This window comes from Callospermophilus lateralis, chromosome 16, assembly GCF_048772815.1.
Source record: "Callospermophilus lateralis isolate mCalLat2 chromosome 16, mCalLat2.hap1, whole genome shotgun sequence".
In the NCBI taxonomy this organism is placed as follows: Eukaryota; Metazoa; Chordata; class Mammalia; order Rodentia; family Sciuridae; genus Callospermophilus; species Callospermophilus lateralis.
In genome coordinates, this window is record NC_135320.1 from 44,883,321 (window position 1) to 44,904,875 (window position 21,555).

The 21,555-nt window shown below is 32.8% G+C and overlaps 1 protein-coding gene across 4 annotated transcripts in view; it reads right to left on the minus strand.

Moving 5' to 3' along the window:
- Positions 1-21,555, minus strand: part of Rmdn1 (regulator of microtubule dynamics 1) — a 74,837-nt gene that overhangs the window by 40,663 nt on the left and 12,619 nt on the right. For 2 of the 4 annotated variants that reach the window (XR_013088941.1, XM_076836227.1), the window contains exons 3-9: positions 18,316-18,403; positions 16,674-16,833; positions 11,615-11,704; positions 7,669-7,724; positions 6,205-6,292; positions 4,404-4,434; positions 1,473-1,606 (exon numbers count right to left, since the gene is read on the minus strand). Coding sequence is in view for 3 of the 4 variants with exons in the window: in XM_076836227.1 (XP_076692342.1) it covers positions 1,473-1,606; positions 4,404-4,434; positions 6,205-6,292; positions 7,669-7,724; positions 11,615-11,704; positions 16,674-16,833; positions 18,316-18,403 (647 nt within the window). In the remaining variant the exon portion in view is untranslated. Of the gene's footprint in view, positions 1-892; positions 1,020-1,472; positions 1,607-1,636; positions 3,968-4,403; positions 4,435-6,204; positions 6,293-7,668; positions 7,725-11,614; positions 11,705-16,673; positions 16,834-18,315; positions 18,404-21,555 lie in introns of those variants that run through there. The other 2 variants (XM_076836229.1, XM_076836230.1) reach the window with 2 other exon arrangements.

Here is a 21,555-nt window from a genome sequence, read left to right on the forward strand (position 1 = left end):
GAAATGACTGAGGATTAAAACTGGGGAAAACTGAAAAAAATACAAAAGCATCTCAGAAGTGAAAAATATAAAGTGTCTGAAGAAGAATATATAAAATCAAAATATAAGGGATATGGAAAACAAATGAAAAGAGCTAAGAAAATGGAACAAATTAAAAATCAGGATGAGTATAAAAATCAGGATGAGTATAAAAATCAGGTAATGATTGAATATATATATATTATTAAATGGAGTCCCTGAGATAAGAATGAACAGTAGTTTTCAAAGTGAGGTCAATGGGGTCAATCTATTTGAGCCAACATTGATAAGAACTGCATTGTCTTCTCCAAAACGTCAATGTTGTGAGAAGAAAAAGACTGGGGAAATGGTCTAGAATAAAAGCAACTAAGCAGCAAATCAAATGCAATGTATGGCCTTTGGTACTGGTTTTGAAAAGTACATTTTTAAGAAGCATTTTTAAAGTATAAGATATTTGAGAAAATCTGAACATGGCTATTACACAGGTTGGCTCCAAGATACACCACTTAACTACCTTAAACCAAGAACCCTAAACATTCTAATCATTTGACTTTTACTGCACCTTCTCTGTAAGATCGCAACTCTGAAAATCAAATCCAACTTGAAAATCCACTCCCCTATATGCTACCTCTTTCACAAAACTCTTTTCTTGATACCTTCTCATCCTAGTATTTAGAAATCTTACACCATTTTACAACATTGATGTCCTAAGATACAAAATAATCTCTGAGCCATGGAAATTTATTGCTACCACTCTTAGGACAATATGGCAATTACTACTTTTACCTTGTTATTTGTGAAGAAACCTAGAATTTTGTAAGTTTATTCTGTTAAATGGTCACGACATTAGAAGAACTGAAAAGTCATAAAACAGTTATGATTAACATATCATCTTTATAAATAAAAGGCAACGTTTATTGGGCATTTCATGTATTTTCTTCCCTGAAAGGTCTCATTTCTTTTCACAAACCTGTAAGCAACTGAGTAGCTTCTGTTTGTACCTAGAATGGAAAAATACATTATAAACAAACAGTACAGCTTAGAGAATGTGAAATTGAAGTAGACTCATTTCTCAGAGTTTCTAAAAACTGGGATAGATGATTTTAAAAATAAAATTTCTTGACAGGAATGATTGGATAAGACTTGAGAGAATTCTTTCACATTAGTACATATTCCTAGACTTTTATGTAGTAAAAATGTATTTGATCTGTATGTCAAAGATAGTAATTCTTTATTGCACGAAACAACCACTAACATTTATTTGGTGATAGTACCTAAATAGTTACTATGTAGAAACGAACATACTGTAAATAAATTCACATTTGAAGTGAATACTACTGTGTTTTCAACAATGTTTGCATTTAGACAATTAAAGTTCTTAATTCACCCGTATTTAACAACACTTCAACGAAAATCTATCTACCTTACTACTACTATATTAAAGCTATTTTTACCTGCTTATCTTCCTCTGTGTGTGCTGGATAGTCCTTGGCTTTCATTAGCCAGAAAGCAGCAAGCTTTTTGTTCTTTAATTTCAAGTATGTCTTTCCTAAAAGAAGCAAGTTTTTGCTGTAGAAGTTTGGATCCACTGTACGCAAGAAGAAAAAATACACTTAGGTCAAGATAAATAGTCTTGCTTTTATTTTAAATGTTTAATTTTTTTGGTACGATTAATAAAAATTTTATGGTCAATAAGTGATTAGACTAGTATTCTCTTGTTCCTATCTCAAACAAGTATCTGTAAAATAATCAGGATTTACTGAATGTCTGCTATGCGCTAGGTACTACACTGCAGACCATATCTCATTTTTATAACAATTTTATAAAATAGGTATCTCTATTTTCAGATGAGAAGCTGAAGCTTCTGACATATAATAAGAACAGCAACTTTCTTTTTAAATGTCTTTTCCCTACTATATTCCCAAGTGCTTAGAACAGTGCCTGGAAAATAACATATTTAGGACATTTAGTAATGAGTGAATGAAATCATGATATGTAAATTTGATCAGCCTTTTCTGATTGGCAGCTATACTTAGCTATAGAAATAGAATGAAAGTTTCTCTTCCTTTGGAATTTACAATGTAAAGGTGAAAAATGAACACATTATGTAAGAATGAAGAACTGCTTTACCAGATAAAGATCAAAGTGCTACACAGAAGGGCTGAGGATATAGCTCAGTTGGTAGAGTCCTTGCCTCACATGCATAAGACCCTGGGTTCAATCCCTAGCACCACAAAAACAAAGTGCTACAGAAAATCAAAGGAAAAAAGCAATTAATCTGAGAGATTATACCTGAGCTGATTCGGAGGATGAACAGGATTTTAACAGAAAAAGTGGAATGCATTCTTGGCTGACGGAATTTGTGATAACTTTTTCAATTTGAAGAAAAGAAGAATTAGGCTGGGGTTGTGTCTCAGTGGTAGAGTGCTTGCCTAGCATGTGTGAGGCACTGGGTTCAATTCTCAGCACACCATATAAATGAATTACTAAAATAAAGGTCTATCAACAACTAAAAATATATATTTTTTAAAAAGAGAACATTTTCAAAAAAAAAAAAAAAGACAAGAATTATCAGTGTACAGGAATCCAACTTTGAGAAACTTATTACACTGCTTAAATACTTTTGAAAAACTCACAATTGTGGGGTTGGGGCTGTGGCTCAGAAGTAGAGCACTTGCCCGGCATGTGTGAGACACTGGGATCAAAAAACCAAACAATTGTTTTGATGACCTGATATTTTCAAAAGAAAAAGTAAGAATCAGAGATAATTAACATTTTCAAATGTAATTAAAAAAATTTTTTTTTAGTTGTAAATAGATATAATACCTTTATTTTATTTTTTTTATGTGGTGTTGAGGATTGAATCCAGTGTCTCACTCGTGCTAGGCAATCACTCAGACACTGAGCCACATGCCCCAGCCCCTCAAATGTAATTTTTAGAAAATGTTTTTTAAAAACCTATAATGATGAAACATTTGAACAAGTACATGTGTAGAATCTCAAACTTAATAAACACTGTTTTCTGAATCTTCTGATCAAATTTTATAGAAATATATTTACATTGCTTTTTATAGTGTATTTATAGTCAACTTACACTTACATCCCTTACTTTCATGTTGTTTGTATTAAAAAGGATAAATTTGTAGGATTGGCTTGTAGCAGTAAGGCTAGTAATTTTTTCAAAATAAAAAAACAAGAAACACTTTTTCACAAAGAATATTCTGCAACTCAACAAAATCAGCCTGGTTTAAAACCAGAATTCCCATTTAAGTGTGTCTAATTTAACTGTATAATATCAAATAAAATACTTAACCTATCTAGGCATCCTCTCAAAAGGAAGGCTGAATTACATTAAGAACCATTCCTGAATTACAGCTCTAAATTCAGTAGTGGTATTTTTCTCTTTTTGTTTGAGAAATCTTTCATTAGATGTCCCAAACCAGTAATCATAACCAAAATACAAAAATTTCAAGATAAACCTGACTTTCAAAATGAAATCAGATCCTTGTAACAGAAATTGCCCAACAGTTTTTTTCTTGCACACAAACAACATCACTTTGCAAAATGCTTACAAAAATACAGTATACACAGAAATAAAAAAATAAATAAATAAAAAGGCTCAGCATAATACCCAGCAGTAGCTTATAGAAACAGAAGCTATTCAGTTGAGACATCGTCCGTAAACTATTCCCCATCTGTACCCAAAAGACAACCCCAAAGTCAGCTGGCTCTTGAAAACAGAACAGCTTGTTTCAAAACTTCCTCTGGAGTTCTTTGAGGCCAGGAAGCAACGTCAGAAACCACTGTGGTTTGGAAGGCAGCAAGCAGCTAGTGTTCTGAAGCCACAAATAGTGCTTTCCTTTTCCCTCCCAGTAGTGACATTTTCTTTTTCAGGTGAGCTTCATTAACTAAAGACTTCAAAAATTTAGCCAGGCATTATAGTGCACACCTGTAATACCAGAAATTCAGGAGACTGAGACAGGAGTATCACAAATTATAGGCCAACCTCAGCAATTTAGCAAGATGATGTCTTGAAGTAAAAAAGCAAAAAGGGCTGGATGTAACGTCGCATGCCTGTTATCTCAGTGACTTGAGGGGCTGAGGCAAAAGGATTCCAGGTTCAAGGCCAGCCTCAGCAACTTACTGAGACAATCTCAAAATAAAAAATAAAAAGGGCTGGGGAGGGGGCTCAGTGGTTAAATGCCTCTGGGTTCAATCCATTGTACCAAAAACAAACAAAAAAAAACTTTAAAATTTGTTTTATGTCTTGTGCAAAAAATAGTATAACAGAATGAATAACTTATCTCTCTTTAAAAAATCCCTATTACATATTTAGCATTCATACAATTTTAATTATAGTAAAATGTGAAATTAAAAAATGTTACCTTGTTCTGCCCTATGAAAGTAGCCCAAGGCCTGTTAAAACCACAAAAAAAAAAAAAAGAAAGAAAAAAAAGAAAAGAAAAAGGATTAAAGTAGACCAAATATTTTTAAAAAGCATTTTCTCAATAATCTATTCCTATACTAAATATAAGTCAGGAAGTAAATTACCTTAAAATAACGATCTTATTCTTCAACAGTGAGATTAACATAGACAAACTGAACACAATACTATTAAATCATCAGAGAATTAGCATATGTGGACCACTTCTAGTAATAATATAGTTGCTCTTGAAAATTTAGATCAAATTATCATGCACAGAAGAAAATCCATCATCGTTACTTAGCTTTTTGACCCTAGCAGTCCTACCAGTGACTTCTAGTAAAAACCATTTCAAAATCAAAAGCTGAAGGTACTGAGCAATAATAGGTTTCACCAGCGTAATTGGTTTGTTTGGATTTTGTTTTTATGGTGCTGGGGAAAAATCTGGGGTCTTACTTGTGCTAGGTATGTGTTTATCGTTAAAGCCACACTCCCAATTCCCATACCAGTGACTTTTTTTTTTTAAATATTTATTTTTTAGTTGTAGTTGGGCACAATATCTTTATTTCACTCATTTATTTTTTATGTGGTGCTGAGGATGGAACCTAGGGTCTCGTGTGTGCGAGATGAGCGCTCTGCTGCTGAGCCACAACCCCAGCCCCCCAGTGACTTTTTTAAAAAGTCCACTGTGAATCTGAAATTCTCTGCTAATCCTTTTGTCCCACTTAAACTACTATTTCTACAGTGCATTATTTAAGGCAAGCACACTGGTATACTCCTGTAATTCTACATACGTAGGAGGCTGAGGCAGGAGGAACTCAATTTTAAGGCCAGCGTAGGCATCACAGTGAGACCTGGTCTCAAAAAAATAAAAAGAACGAAGACAAAAAACCTATAATGCATTATCCAAGACATTTTGTTTCTTAGAAACATAAAAATCTGTTATAGTAGAGCTGACTGAATATATTTTTCCTAATAATGTATTCTTTTTAGTAATAATATTTCCCAGCTGTATTCTAGCTATACATTTAAATATTCTTTACAACAAATTTATACTATAATTTGGTCCCAAGAGTAAAAAGAAAACAAACAAAAAAATGAAATAACAACCAAAACAACCTCCTAAGAGACAAGTACTAGAAGAACTTTCCAACTGCCTATTTCTTCATACTGAAATTTTTGCTTAACTCAAGATGTTTTCACAGGGCTGGGAGTGTATGTAGTTTAGGGGTATAGTACCCACTTAGCACATACAAGTTCCTAGGTTCAATCCCTAGCACCAAACAAAAGCAAAAATAGAAGGATGTTTACCTAGTAATCCCTTTCACATTTTAACAGGAAAAGCAAAAGGCCTTGAAAACAGAATATGAGACTTTCATACACTTTTATAAAAAGTTATAATTATTATTCTTATCAATTCAAATATGATCTCTATTTTCCTAAATGACTCTGTTGTTGTACAGAATACAAGCCAGGTTAACAGCTGCTATATTTCTATTTTTTGACTTTTATATGGTATAGCTTTCAAATAGAAAATCAAGGCAGATTTTAGCCATGAGCTATTTTAGCTGACAATATACCAGAATTATCAGTTGCCTGCCTAAAAGGGGGAAAAAAGCACTCACCAGTCATGAATAATAAGTATAAGCCTTTAGAAACTTGCTCAAGTCCCTCACTGAATAAGATCTCCATGTGTGTGGACACTGTAGAATGGTGCTTTAGTTAAGAAATAGGTACTAACTTAACAAAGGACATCACACTACCTCCTCATAAGTGGAACTAGGAGGAGTTGCAAACAGCATTTTAGCAATTCTTCTTTGATACCAAGGCATTTCAGCAAATGTATAGCACCTAAGGGAAATAAAATAGCATTACACATTCAAATTATATTTTTTTTTTACTTAAAAATAACTAAACATCAACAGTATTATAAAAAAAAATTTATTGGACCTTTAATCATTTTGTGTTTTACATGATATCCAGTTGGTTAATATTCATACTAAATTATCTAGGATTGACCTGATCCATTAATTAGGGCATATTTTATAATTAAATATAAAAAGTAAGCAATAGTATAAGTAATGATGGTACAATGTATCACTACCACTGAGTATTCATTTTGTTCCAGGTGGTAGGCTAAATGTTTATCTCTCATCTATTCCTTATAACAAATGAGACAGGATCCTTACTCCTTTTTACAAATTAAGAAAATTCAAAGGAGTTAAAAAACTTACCCAAGAAAAATGACAAAACATGATATGCATGAACAACAATAACAACCAACAATTTAAATCCTTTTTTAAAGGGGTGAAGCAAACGACTGACCTTTACACTTTCTGATAAAAGTGGAGGCGGGAGAAGTTTTAGATCTTTGACTAAGGTCTAAATTTCTTGAGGCAGAGACTATATCTCATGTTTGCTTAATAAGTGAGTGTACCTCTGTCATTAATCCTTGGTAGTTTAATATGTCCTTCATCCTGGAAAATATTTACTTCTATTTTAGAAGAGTCTGATACAGGACTATTTACATTGTTATCCCTTTTTAAGAATTTTTTCCCCCATGTTGGGAATCAAACCCCAGGCTTCATGCATGCCAGACAAGCACTCTACCACCGGGCAACATCTCTAGCCCTACCTTTTCAGTTGATAATAAAAACAAATATTTAACTCTGCACACTATATCCAAAGGAAACAGTGCTAACCTGTCATCTCTATGGACTCTATATACCATATATGTCAGCTATATACCAGAGCCAACAAATATTTAACATATTGGTGTACCCTCATATCAGTGAAATAATAACCCATATTGGACACAAGATCACACTGAAATGGAAAGAAAGATATTATAGTGTTTCCCAGATTAATCAAGACTATATTTAAGATATTTTGAAGATGCAAAGTTTCTCTTAAGGTATCCTACTATAACAATGTAGTTAAGATTAATTCAATCACCATTTAACATAGTGAATTTCCCAAGAAAGGGAATTTAAAGGTCTACAAAGAGTTTTAAGATCATTTTTAGTTTTAAGTACATGTTTCTAAGTGACTCGAATAGCAATGTTTAACATGATCATAATCAAATTTAGTCTGTTTTAACAATACATGGATTTAATACTCTGAACTCTGCTGAATGTTTTAAAATGTTTTATATCTTGTTTTGTATATGCTAAATATGAATTACAATAGTGGTAAATAGCACTGAAACATTAAAAAAGATTGCTTACCAAACACCCATCAGGTGAACTGAGGTGGCATCTTTAGGATTCAGTTCAATTGCTTTCTATCAAGAAATGAGAAAATCAATCATATCTGTTTTCTAAAAACCAGTAAACACCTTACTATACTCAAGAAGTCATGATTTAAAAACAAAAAATAAAACTGCAACCCTGTATTTTTATTCTTCTATTAGTCAACACTTTCTCCCTCCTCATTCTTTAAATGATTAAATTGTGTTCTAATACACTATTAATGACTTGTACTAAGGTTACTATTTTTAAGGTTCATAAACTGATAGTAGGATTTATTATGAGAAAACCAACAAAATATACAAATTAATCGAATTCTAAAAATAGTAATAATCTACAGCTCTCAATGCTTTTCCTCTTCCAGATTAAAAAAATAATTATAATAAAGACATCCTTTTATAGGAAATCCTAAATGAATACTGAATAAAAAGCATCCTTTCAAAAAGAAGAACACAAAGTACATAATTTTGAATGTTTCCTATATACAGAGTTTATCTTCCCTTGAGGAAAATTTATTATTATTTATTCATAAAATATATTAACAGAATAATTATGTATAATATTAATGATATATTGATAAAATCTTCCCAATGTCTATTACAATGTCAATTAGTGTAAAGTATAAACTAGAGAATAACTTAAAAAAAATTATTCCACTTTTAGCCACCACTATGCTGAAAACCTCACAAATTAATATTGAAACTAATTTTAAAATAAAGACTTTTTAAAAAAATTAAGACTTCTTAGTTCATGCTTTTCTATAAACTTACATTTTCACTTTTGGTTTGGTGATATATAAGACAGTTTCAAATAACTGCAGTGGTTAAGAGTAGAGTTTCAGGGGCTGGAGTTGTGGCTCAGTGGTAGAGTGCTCGCTAGCATGCATGGGGCACTGGGTTCAATCCTCAGCACCACATAAAAATAAAGATATTGTGTCCACCTAAAACTAAGAAATAAATTTTAAAAAATATTTAAAAAAAAAAAAGAGTAGAGGTTTAAAAGTCAGACTGCTAAATGACCCCTAACTGATTAACCTCATCAAGTTCTATATTCTGTGGCTGGGTTTTCTCTTTCATAAAAAAAAAAAAAAAACTGGCTGGGTAGGCATACCTAAGTGGTAGAGCTGTTCCTTGCCTACCATGCAAGAGTTCCTGAGCTTGATACAGAGCACAAAAACAAACAAACAAAAAAAAGAAACCACCTTTCATAGGGATGTGGTGAAAATTAAATTAGCCAGTAAAGTAACAGGAGGTGTTTAGTACAGTGATATCTTTTATCAACACCATCACTGTTTTCACTTTTCATAATATAATATCCAGCAGTAGTAGTGGAGCCAATTGCTAGAATAATGCAAACCAAGTATGACTTGGCAGAAACCTTCCTTTAGTAATGTGAGTAAGAATCAACAGTTTCTTAACATTTACTTCTTCAATACAGTGGTATAATTAATACCAAAACTATTTTATAGTATTTATAAATAAGTTATTCTCTAAGAGCATTTCCCAACTGGAGTTCTGTTAGAAAATTAATTCCTAAAACTAAACATGATATGAGTAACTATTTTTTCCATTCTCCTAATGCCATTCTAGATGCCTGGGAAAAAAATAAGCACACACAATGCATGCCTTATGGCATTTGTATTTAATTCTCTTATGGGAGGTGTTGAGGGGAGCTATTTTTACGAAATCATTTTATAATCTTTTCCTGCCATTAGTGTGTCTTTCAAAAACTTCAAAAATGTTATTTTCTTGCTATTTTAGATATAATAATGGAATCCAAAATAGTAATAAGTAGTATAAATGATCATTTTAGTGTGTGAATACTAAATAACTAAATATTATCTTTTTCATACTTTAAAATATGAGAGTTTATATAAAACATTAATTGGTTTTGTGGTACTGGGGACTGAACCCAGAGCCTCAATGCATTCTAGGCAGGCTTTTTACCACTGAGCTACATCTCCAGCCCTTTAGTTTTGTGTTTGTTTAAATCTTTACGTTCCCCCCCCCCTTTTTTTTTAGTCACCCCCACCCCGCGTCCCCAGTGCTGGAGATGGAATTCAAAGCTTATAACAGCACAGAAGAGAAACCATTAATGAAGCCTCAAAACAATCAAGCCCATTTTTTCCTAAGGCCTGATTACCTTGCACATGCTAGGTTAAGTGGCCTACCACTGAGCTACACAACCCACAATCCCTTTGCTATTTTCTTTTTTCATTTTTTAAAGTTAAAAGTATTATGCTGGGTGCAATGGTGCATGCTTGTTATCCCAGCCACATGAAAGGCTAAGGCAGGAACCACAAGCTTCAGGAACTTAGAGACCCTGTCTCAAAATACAAAAACAGGGGGTCAGGGATGTAGCTCAGTAGGAGAGCAACCCTGGGTTCAATCCCAATATAAGAGAAAAAGAAAAGAAAAAGAAAAAAACAGTAAATATAAAATAAAAAGTATACCTAAAATATTCTCTGCAGTCTCTCTTTACCTACATTGAAAGTTGTATCATGTATTTCTATATCCCGAGGCAGAAAGTAATTAAATAACTTATCTAATTCCACTGAGATTAGTGTATTTAATACAAAATATTCAAAATAATAAGTTACATCATTATCTTACATACCACTAAAAGAGAAGAAAACCTGCTGCCAATTATATCTTCAAATATCAAATAAATGATTAAATTCTAAAATGCAAATTATTAACTATATCTACTATTGATGCCTGAACCAGAATCTAAGTTTCCTGACTCCATCCAGTTCAATGTTACTTTTTACTAGTAGTTATATAAACTAGGAATTGAGATTATAACCGTAAAATTCTAAAGAACAATTAGATAGCATATCCAGCACTATCCCTTTGTTTCTATTCCTTGTTTTTCTCTTATATTTTTTGAGGTGATTTACAGTAACACAAAAGAAACTAATATGCTAAAATTCTGTATTAAATTTATTTAGGATAACAAGTCGTGTGTATATGTTATGAAATATACAAACTCATACATAATTTTTGTCAAAGGAAAAGCTTACTAAAAATAAGTGTATTAACTTTAGGGAAACTATTAAAATACATGCATAATATACACATACAGTATAATCTTTAAATACAGTGCTTACCATTGAGAATGGTATGTCAGTTGTGGGAGACTATTACATTAGATCATGCTTTCAGGTATTCAGGATCTTGTGTGACTAGTTCCCTTCCTCAGAAACTGTGCTTGGCCCTGTCACTTGTTTTAGATTGACAAAAAGTCAAGTGTAATGCAAACAGAAATTTAATAAGTTTGTACACTGGAACTTTCAGTTGGAATGCTCATTCTTGAAAGCCAGTTACCATTCAATAAAGAAGCTTAGGTTAGGGCTGAGGATATAGCTCAGTTAGTAGAGTGCTTGCCTTGTATGCACAAAGCCCCGGGTTCAATCCCCAGCACCACCAATAACAAAAAAAAAAAAAAAAAAAGAGAGAGAAGCTTAGGATACACCATGATAAAAAGACAAGTGGACAGGCACTCTCAAATATGAGAGGGCATCTTAAACATTCCAGTCCCAGCTGAGGCTCCAGGTGACTACTGTCATCTAAATGACCTTAGCCATACTAAAGCAAGGCAGAAGCACCACAGTACTCAATTTTTAAATCACAGAATTCTATGAAATAAACTGTCAATTGCTCTAGACAACTAAATTTTCTTTCTTCTTTCTCCCTTTCTTTCAAGATAGGGTCTGGTTGTCTGCCTAGGCTGGTCCTTGCTTAGGCTCAGGTGATCTCATCCCTCAGCCTCCCCACATCGCTGGAAATATGAGTATGTAACTCATAAATACCCAATTTTAGGACATTAAGTTTTAGATGGTTTGCTACATAATGTAATTGATAACACATACATCTATTCAGAAAAATACTTTTTAAATTCATGAACTTGAGTAATTCGTCAGTACCTCAAAATGCTCCTTGATAATGTAGGCATTTGCAATTTTAACCTTGATGCCTTCATAATCTCCAACATCACTAATGCAGATTGCATACCACTGAAAGTAGGGGAGAAAAAGGTGTGAGAATCATACTCTCTAACAGTCAATTCAATAAAGAAAAAATTAAAATTTATTCCTCAAGGTCATTCTCATTTAACAAAAATATATTGAGCACTGTATTAACTGTAGTAGAATATACAAAGAAAAGAGGATTTGAGGGATTAGATATGTGTCTAGGAAAGTATAATACAAGACAGAAAGTAGTGAATTATTTAAGAAAATTGCCAATTCAATGAGGAGACAATGAATCATGTCTACGGTCTGAGTAATACATTTAAAAAAAACTTGTAATTGAATCACTGTTGTTTTATCTTGTCATACTCTTTTTGGGACTTGTCTTTCCTCCAACATCTGGATTGTTACACTAAGAACAGCCACAATTGTCAATTTTGATATTGTCCCCATAGTTACAATTGATAGTTATCCAGTTGCAGAAATTGAGTTGACTACAAGTGTCCCACAGGACTTCAAACTCAGTGCTTTAACCTCTTCCCACATGTGTGGCTCTGAATAAAATCACCTCTTATCAAGGGGGTGGGGGAGGTGTCTAGCTCAGTGGGCAAGCATATACCTAGCACAAGGCCCTGGGTTCGATCCCCAGCAACACACACATACATGCACCCACGCGCGCGCGCACACACACACACACACACACACACACACAAATCATTTCCTATACATTCAACCATAACCTAAATACAAAGCAAATGAAAACTTATGGATGATTCCTAATTTTCCCACTTGACTAGATTGGCATTTCTGTTTATTAGTAGTCATACTAGCAAGAACTGATGGCAGGAAGTATGATATCATGGGTAATTTTTATTTCCACATTTGTACTTTTTTTCATTTTCTAAATTGTCCACTGTAATAAGTGTGCATTTTTAAAGAAGTTTTATTTCAGGGCTGGGGCTGTGGCTCAGCAGTAGAGCATTTGTCTAGCATGTGTGAGGCCGTGGGTTCGATCCTCAGCACCACATAAAGATACATAAAATAAAGATATTGTGTCCATCTACTATACACACACACACACACACACACACACACACACACACCCCTTAAAGTTTTATTTCAAATGGATAGTCTAGGAATGAAGGGACAATAGACTTGCCCTCCTGCCTGAAACACTTAAAAAAAAAAAAAAGACTTTTAAATATATTGTATATCAGGCAACAGTAACACCTGAGAGATTAAAACAAAATAAAACAAAAACAACAAAAAAAAACAAGGTTAGCTATGACTGCTCCATTTTCCTGCCTAGAGAAGATTTCCAAGTTATAGCTCCAAGCGGGTAAAAACTTATAAAGCCTGTTTCCCTACTTTGAGGAGATAACAGTGAAAGTCTGGGGACCCCCACCCCCACCCCACTGCTATAGTTTACAGGATAGAATAGGAAGGTGCCCAGGGCTACAACTCAAACTGTAGAAGGTACCTGTGACTACTTGGCAGAATTAACATCAGGACCTGCTTGTGAATAAACTATCCAAGAATGGGAGAAGAATCACCCAAAAGTATTAGATGCCCAGGGTTCCCTTAGGGCTGGGAATATCAGTTGTGGAAAAAATTAATATAGATCAAATATAATAGTTTCTCTTAGGCTCTAGTCCTACCTAACAAGCCTTAAGGCAACATCTAAAAGGATCTAATTATTTCTGCATAACACAAGCATGTTCCAGAATACACCTCGAGAACATATTTAGCAATATAAACATATTTAGCACTAACGAAGTAAAATTCACAATATCTGGCACCAAGCATTAATCAAAAATTACTAGTAAATTCCTCAAAGAAGAAGGAAAACAAGACTAGTGAGGAAAAAAAATTGGAAAATGACCCATAAATGACACAAAAGATAAAACTGATAAACCAAAACATTAAAGTAGTTATTATAACTTGGTTTCATATATTAAGAAGCTGGAGGAAAGGCAAAAATGTTTAATAAGTAAAAGATACTAAAATCAGATAAGTCATTTTAGAAAAAAATTATTGAACTTGAAAACAAAACTAACCCAAATGGAACACTGAGAGGCAATAAAGTTGAAAAAAAGAAAGCAGCAAATAAACAAAGAAACAAAGAACAAACTGCTGAATTTTTGAACAATTTTATGTGAACAAATATAAGTATAGTTGAATCCTAGAAAAGAAGGAGTCAGAGGAAAAGAACCAAAAACCACCTATAAGAGGCAGAACAAGATAACAGTGGAAGAAGATCATCTCCAGAGATCATCTGCCCACAGAAATATCAATTTGAATAGCTATTGATGCACAGAACTACCTTCACAAGAGCTAGGGAAACCAAGTGAGAGACCATAGTTCATGGTTGTAACATAATAATAAGATGCACTGAAGAAGGAAGAAAGGAAAGATGTGCCTGTGTCGTCCTTCACACAACTTCAAGCAACACAGCATGGAGAGAAACTTGCTTGGCAGTGGGGTGGGGGGGGGATGGGAGGGGGAGAGTGAATAGGTAATTAAGACCAGGCTTTTAAAGTTGGAAACCAAAACTGGGTCTGCCATGGTGAAATCCAGTGTCTCTTTTAACATATTAATGCAGTCATTATTATTATTTTTGCTTTGTAGTCTTTATATATATATATATACACATATATTACATAGATATAAATGCTTTATGCACCAAGCTCTCAATACCAAACAAGAACACAACATAAAAAAGTTATAGGCCAATATTCCTGATGGACACATGTGCAAAAATCCTCAAGGAAAAAATACTAGTAAACAAATCCATTAGCATATTAAAAAGATTATTTCCCATGATAAAGTGGGATTTATTGCAGGGATGCAAGAACAGTTCAATATACACAAACCAATGAATGTGACACCACACATCAGCAGAGTTAAGAACAAAAAGAAGAGGCTAGGATTGTAGCTCAGTGGTAGAGTGCTTACCTAGCATGTGTGAGGCACTGGGTTCGATTCTCAGCAACACATGTAAATAAAAAATAAAGATCCATTGACAACTTAAAAATATTTTTAAAAAAGAACAAAAATATCACTGCCAGATGCAGAAAAGGCATTTGTAAAATTCAGCATTCCTTCCTGCTAAAAACTCTGAACAAATCTGTTACAGAAGAAATGCACCTGGACATAATAAAACAAGCCCATAGCTAACATCACAATGAATGGGTAAGTTTCCTAGACATACTTTCTATGAATTTCAACCTGAAAAACAACTGAAGAAAATATGAGAACAATATCTTACTAAATAGACACAATGAATAAAATGAAATTATAGAAAGGAACCAAACAAATGTAAGTTAAAAGTACTGTAACTGAAATGAAAACTCACTAGAGTGCTCAAGAGAGTTAAACAGGCAGAAGGAAAGATCAGCTAATGTGAAGATAGGTCAGTTGAGATTATCCAGCCTAATCAACACAAGGAAAAAATGAAGAGAAATTAATATAGTCTCAGAGAACGGTGGGATAATATTAAGCACATCTAAATATGCACAATAGATCCCAGTAGAGAACAGAAACAGAATATCTGAAAATTCAACTATAAGACAAATTCAGTGATCCACAGGTAGTTACATCATAATCAGGCACAACAATCAATTCTTCTGTCTTCTATTAAAAATAGAAGAATCCTGAAAGTAACAAGAATGAAGTGACTCATCATGTATGACTCATGTACTAAGTATGATTAACAGTTGATATTTTTACCAGAAATCATGAACACCTATCTAAAGTCTGCAAGGATTACCAATACAAAATAGTATAGGTTGAGTAAATTAAACAACAGAAATTTAGCCAGGTGTGATGATGCACACCTGTAATCACAAGTAGTTGGGAGGCTGAGGCAAGATGGACATAGTTTGAGGCCAGCCTGGACAACTTAGACATATTTTAAAAAGGGGTGAGGATGTAGCTCAGTGGTAAAGTGCTTGACTAGCATGTGTGAGACCCTAGATTCAATCCCTAATACTACAAAGGGAAGTAAGGAAGGAAGGAAAGTAGGGAGAGAAGAAGGAAGAAAGTTATAAATTTATTTTTCAATTATGGAGGTTAGAAAGTCCAAGATCAAGGTGCAAACCAATTGAGTCAAAGTAAGGGAGAAGAAGCAGAGATAAGAGCAAAGTTTTGTATAATATTGAAATTAAATTGACATCCAATGACTACATTATTATGAACTATGACAGTAATTCTCAGGACAAGCACTAAGAAAATAACTAAAAATATACAATAAAAGAAAACAACTAAAAATATACAATAAAAGAAAACAAAAGGGAATTAAAATGGTACACTAAAAGAAAGAAAAACAAAAGAGGAAAATCTATTTAATACCCAAAAAGGATACTAAGGGAGGAACTGAGAAACAAAAAGACACAACAAATAAAAAACAAATAGCAAAATAGCATCATCAATTTTTTACATACAAATAGCTTAATCTCTCTTAATTAGATATCAGAAATTGGCAGAACATATTAAAAACATAAATCAATGTACTTTTCAGGACACTTCAGATTCAAAGAAACAGGCTGAAGGTAAAAGGATACAAAATGATGCTTCAGGAAGACAGTGCTAGAAAAAGCAGGAGTGACTACACAAATACCAGATAAAATAGAATTTATAACAAAAGTTAGTGGAGAAAAAGGATATTATCAAGAAAGTACAACAAAATATATAAATATATAAATATATAAAGCAAAAACTCAGATAATTCAACTATAATAGTTGGAGACAGAAAAACAGCAAAGAAAGAAAATTTGAACACTAACATATATCTTGAAAACATTCAACACAATAGCAGAATCATATTCTCAAACACACATGGAACATGATAAATGATATGTCAGGTCAGGCCATAAATCAAGTCTCAACAAATATTAAAAGACAGAAACCATTAAAAAGTACTACTTTTGAAAAAGTTACAAAATAAATAAAAATAAATGTCTTCACTACTTATTTAGATAAGTATAAACAATGCACCTACATGATGACCACTTACCTTATGAGCAGCAAAACTTGATTCATTTTTTTCTAGCGCTCTTTTTGCATACTCTAGGGCTTCATACACATAAAGCTTTTTCTCCTCTTCTGAAGTCCCGCTAAGCTGAGCAATATCACGTGATGCCCGAGCCAATCGCCACAGTACCTCTGCATCTTCACTTAATTTGAAGTAAAATATAAAATCACCATTTTAATGCACTTAAAAATTACTAAAGGACACATCACTAACAAATGGTCTTTCAGCCTGGCTAGAATATAACAAGCAATATGATATCAAAAGCCATTTTTAATAATGCTAAATTTATTATTTTCTTTCTTTAAAACCTTTATTTACTAAAACTTCCTATAAAAATGTCTAGTTTTATTCATAAATATTAATTCATCTATAATGTCAAAAATACTGACTTCCTCAGAAAATACTTTTGTATTTCAATTCTTTAATTATTTTCCCTACAAAATGCAATATGTAAATTGAAGCTTTTTACCTCACTGGCAATGTGCTTTACATAATTCACTAACTGGCTCAGATGGTACCACAAGATATATGAACTTTGTAACAGGATCGTGCACTTAAAAAAAATGCTAACAAATCTATAGCCTCAAATAGAAAACTTTGCACCCCACATGTACCTGTAGGTATTCGTTAATGAATGAGTAAATATATTTTGTAATCTCAAAATGAATCCCATGTTAGAATGCCCTGCTATAATACATGGCTTATTTTAAGTAAAAGTACTGGAGTACCTGAAAAGCTGCTATTTAAATATAATTATTTAAAATAAGAAATAGTTAATAATAGCCACAATGCACAAAATTTTTTTAAAATTAATCTTAAACCTTTTTGTTAAAACAGTCTACCTTTACACCTACTTGATACATTTTTAAACAAACAAAAAAAATAGCAAGTTACCACTAAAATGACTATACAATGCCTAAATAGCCACTTCAGGTTACTCAGTATACAGTGAAGAAGGGAAGGTTGATTCTGTAAATGCTTAGGAAGTAAAATTGAGAGGTTTGGGGAGAATGTTCTTTTCTTGGATCTACGAAAGCTGAAAATTATTCAGTATTTTTAGCTTAGGAGATGAGGCAGATTGATTATCTGGAAATTTCAGTTAGCCTTATTTGACTTATTTTATTTTATAGGGATGAGTCTTCCTCTACCTCCACTCTCCAAAAAAAAAAAAAAAAACAATGTAAAATGACTAAATATGTAGTACTAGAAATTGAGGAAAGAATCTTTTTTTTTCCTCCCTGAAAAACTGTGCTCTAAATAGTTTCTATTCAGTGGTGGCAATAATCATCTCAAATCCCAGTGAATTCATTTAAATCTTATACCAATAAGGTATTACTTTAAAAGAAAAGAGAAATATATAATATAGATATATGAGATAAATATTCAGTGATATCTTGTAAGGTCCAGGATAAAAACGCAAAAAAAGATTTCAATATTCTACTAGAATAAGTAGAGAACCATCTTTTCTAAATCAACATATCATCTTCTGAGTAATTACTATAAACTCTAAGAAATATTATTGAAGAAAAGCTACAATAATTCACAAAATTTAAAGCACCATGGATCATTAATTAACAAAAATTCTGAGGAAACCTCAAACACATACCTATCATATAATGCCTACCTTTCTTTGTATTGGGTTAGCAACTGATAAAGTTTTTCTGTTTCTCCACTTTCGTACAGATAGTCAGCTTGTTCAAGAATCTCTTCAACTTCCAACATTATGAAAGAAAAAAAAGATAAAGTAGGTCTTCTCAAGTCAAATGGCAATAATTCTAAGAAAGAAATGCTTTTATATATAAGGAAAAATCAGATACAGAAATTACTTCTAAAATTGTGAAGAAGTATTGTAGAGATAAGTGCAAAACCAATAAAATAAACGATTTATTAAAGTCATAGTAAATAAAACTTGGAGGGGTTGGGGTTGTGGCTCAGAGGTAGAGCACTTGCCTAGCATGTGTGAAGCACTTGGTCCGATCCTCAGCACCACATAAAAATAAAGATATTGTGTCCATCTATAACTAAATAATAAATATTAAAAAAATAAAATAAAACTTGGAAACTTATTCTGATGCTGACTAAATATGATACCTACATTTTCAAAAAATGAAAAAACAATTTTGATGAGGAATTTGTGGTACACATACCTCCATACATGTAGTCTTTTTATTGGCACTATTTTTAATATCATCATTATAAAAAGAAAAAAAACCTGATAACTCATTCACTTACAACATTGAATACTGTTAATTTGCATGGACTGAATCACAATATTTTCCTAGGTTCTTTCATGACCTACCTTATACTTGCAGACACTATTATGGAAAAAAAAGTCCGTCATCAAAAACTTTGATGCCAATTGGGCAGGGGGAATAGCTCAGCTGGTAGAGTCCTTGCCTCGTATGCACAAGGCCCTGGGTTCAATCCCCAGCACCACAGAAACAAAAAACAAAAAACTTTGATGTAGTTAACTACAGACAGAATCTGAAACTTAACTCACTGGCACCAACTCTTACAACTATGTTACATACAACCACAAAATATATAAGCCTTATTGATGGTGTATGCCCTACTAGTTGAAAAAACAGTATGAATTTCAGAAAATTCCAATCGATACTTTAATTTTGTCTTCTCCAAAGGTGTTGTATCATTTTCTCCTACTTATAAGCCAACACTATAAAGTGTTAAGTTTATTATTTATCTTGACATAGTTTAATTAATCTTAGTGTATTTGAAGTTAAAAGTTTAAGCTTTTCAAAAATTCAAATCCAGGCTAGGCATGGTGGTACACACCTGTAATCCAAGTGACTCAGGAGGCTAAGACAGGAGGATCAAGTTTGAGGTCAGCCTCAGCAATGTAGTGAAATCCTTAAAATGTAGTCACACCATGTCTCAAAATAAAAAATTTTTTTAAAAGGGCCGGGGATGTAGCTCATTGATATAGTTAGATCCTGAGTTAGATCCCCAGTTATCAAAAAATAAAATAAATAAAACACATAAAATCGAAACTAGCAAAAGAAAGAAAGAAAGAAATATGCACAATAGTGCAAGTGAAGTATATTTAAACATTATCATGTAATTAAATTAGTTAAGAAATTAAATGACATAACAAAAACAAAAAGCCTTAAAATTAAATAAAGATTTTTCTCACTAATATTATTTCAGTATGATTAGAAACATAGAATTTAATATAAGTACTCACATGGCTGATTAATTTCTGAAGTTTGCTTCCATTCTATTTTATATTTTTATCTGATATAAGGCTGATTCACAAAGTTTGGGTTTTAAACCCCCAAAGAGTCTTAAAATAAGCAGTAATCTCAGCATTCTTAGTTGATATTTATGGTAGGCAAAATGGTCTCCAAGACATTTGTATCTTAATCCCTGGAATATGTGAATATGTCTGGTTACGTGGCAATGTAAATTGTAGATGGAATTAATGTTACTAATCAGCTAACCTTAAAATAGGAATTATCCTGAATTATCCAGTTGGCCCAATATAATTATAAGGTCTTAAAAGTAGGAGGAGGAGGAAGAAGACAGAAAGGAGATATATAATGAAAACAAAATCATAATGATGAGATTATTGGATCTGAACATGGAGGAAGGAGGCCTTTGGCCAAGGAATGTAAGAAGCTTCTAGAAGTGGAAATAAGAAGTTTCTCCCAGAGGCCTCCAGAGAGAAACACAGCCCTATCAACATTTAGATATTTAGTTCAGTGAGAGCCATTTTGTACTTCTCAACTACACAACTGTAAGATTAAAAAACTGTGTTGTTTTAAGTCACTGAAGTTTACTATGGAAATGACAAAACACTAGCAAAATATAAGTAGGTAGGTAGGTAGATCAATTGATCTGGCATATCTGGAAGTGTATGTGGCATGTATAAGTAGCAAGTTACTTATATTCATTTATTATTCTGATTTCCTAAAAGATGATTATTGCACGTAACAGAAAATTTACATCTCCTCATCCAAGTAATTAATATGGAAATCTAGTGTATAACCTAAATCTTCTGTGTGTATCCTGAATAATCTCTAAAATCACATAGCTCCAATTTCTTTATTATAAAATATAGCATAATAAGTTATAGTATCCAGGCTTTAAAAATTTTATTTTTTCTAATTCTAAAAAGGAATTTTTAAAACAATATAGTATCCAGTTTATAAGAAAAAAATACACTTATATATAGACTTGGGTGAAAACAATGTAGAGCACTCTACATATCTCCAAGTCAGCTGTTTTGTACTTTCCTAAAAATATTTAGAAATAAGCAATATTTAAAAATAAGCTATGTTACTGACATAGAGATCATATTCTATAAAATGAACTAACTTTTGAAGTAAATCACTTTCAACATAATGAGTAAATATCCTAAGATTTTCATAATTCACCTACAGTGAAATATTAAATTTAGCCTAAAAATGCTTCCTACGAGTTTTTCAAAGAAAGAAATGTTGCCAGGCTCAGTGGCTCATGCCTATAATCCTAGCAGCTCAGGAGGCTGAGGCAGGAGGATCTCAAGTTCAAAGTCAGCCTCTGCAAAAGTGAGGCACTAAGTAAGTCAATGAGACTTTGTCTCTAAATAAAATACAAAACAGGGTTGGAGATATGGCTCAGTGGTCAAGTGTCCCTGAGTTCAACCCCTGGTACTCCCCGCCCCCTATCCCCCCCCAAAAAAGAAATGTTAGTGGTAAGACACATGCATATATTAGTAAACTTGATTTTCTAGTTTTTTCTTGTTAACAGTAGTCTGTCTAGCCATGCCAAAGGTATCTGGACAAAAATGAATACTCCTTAGGTACTCCTCTGTCAAGCAAAACTGCCCTACTTCTAAAGTTGCTCTACAAAGAACTTTAAAAAG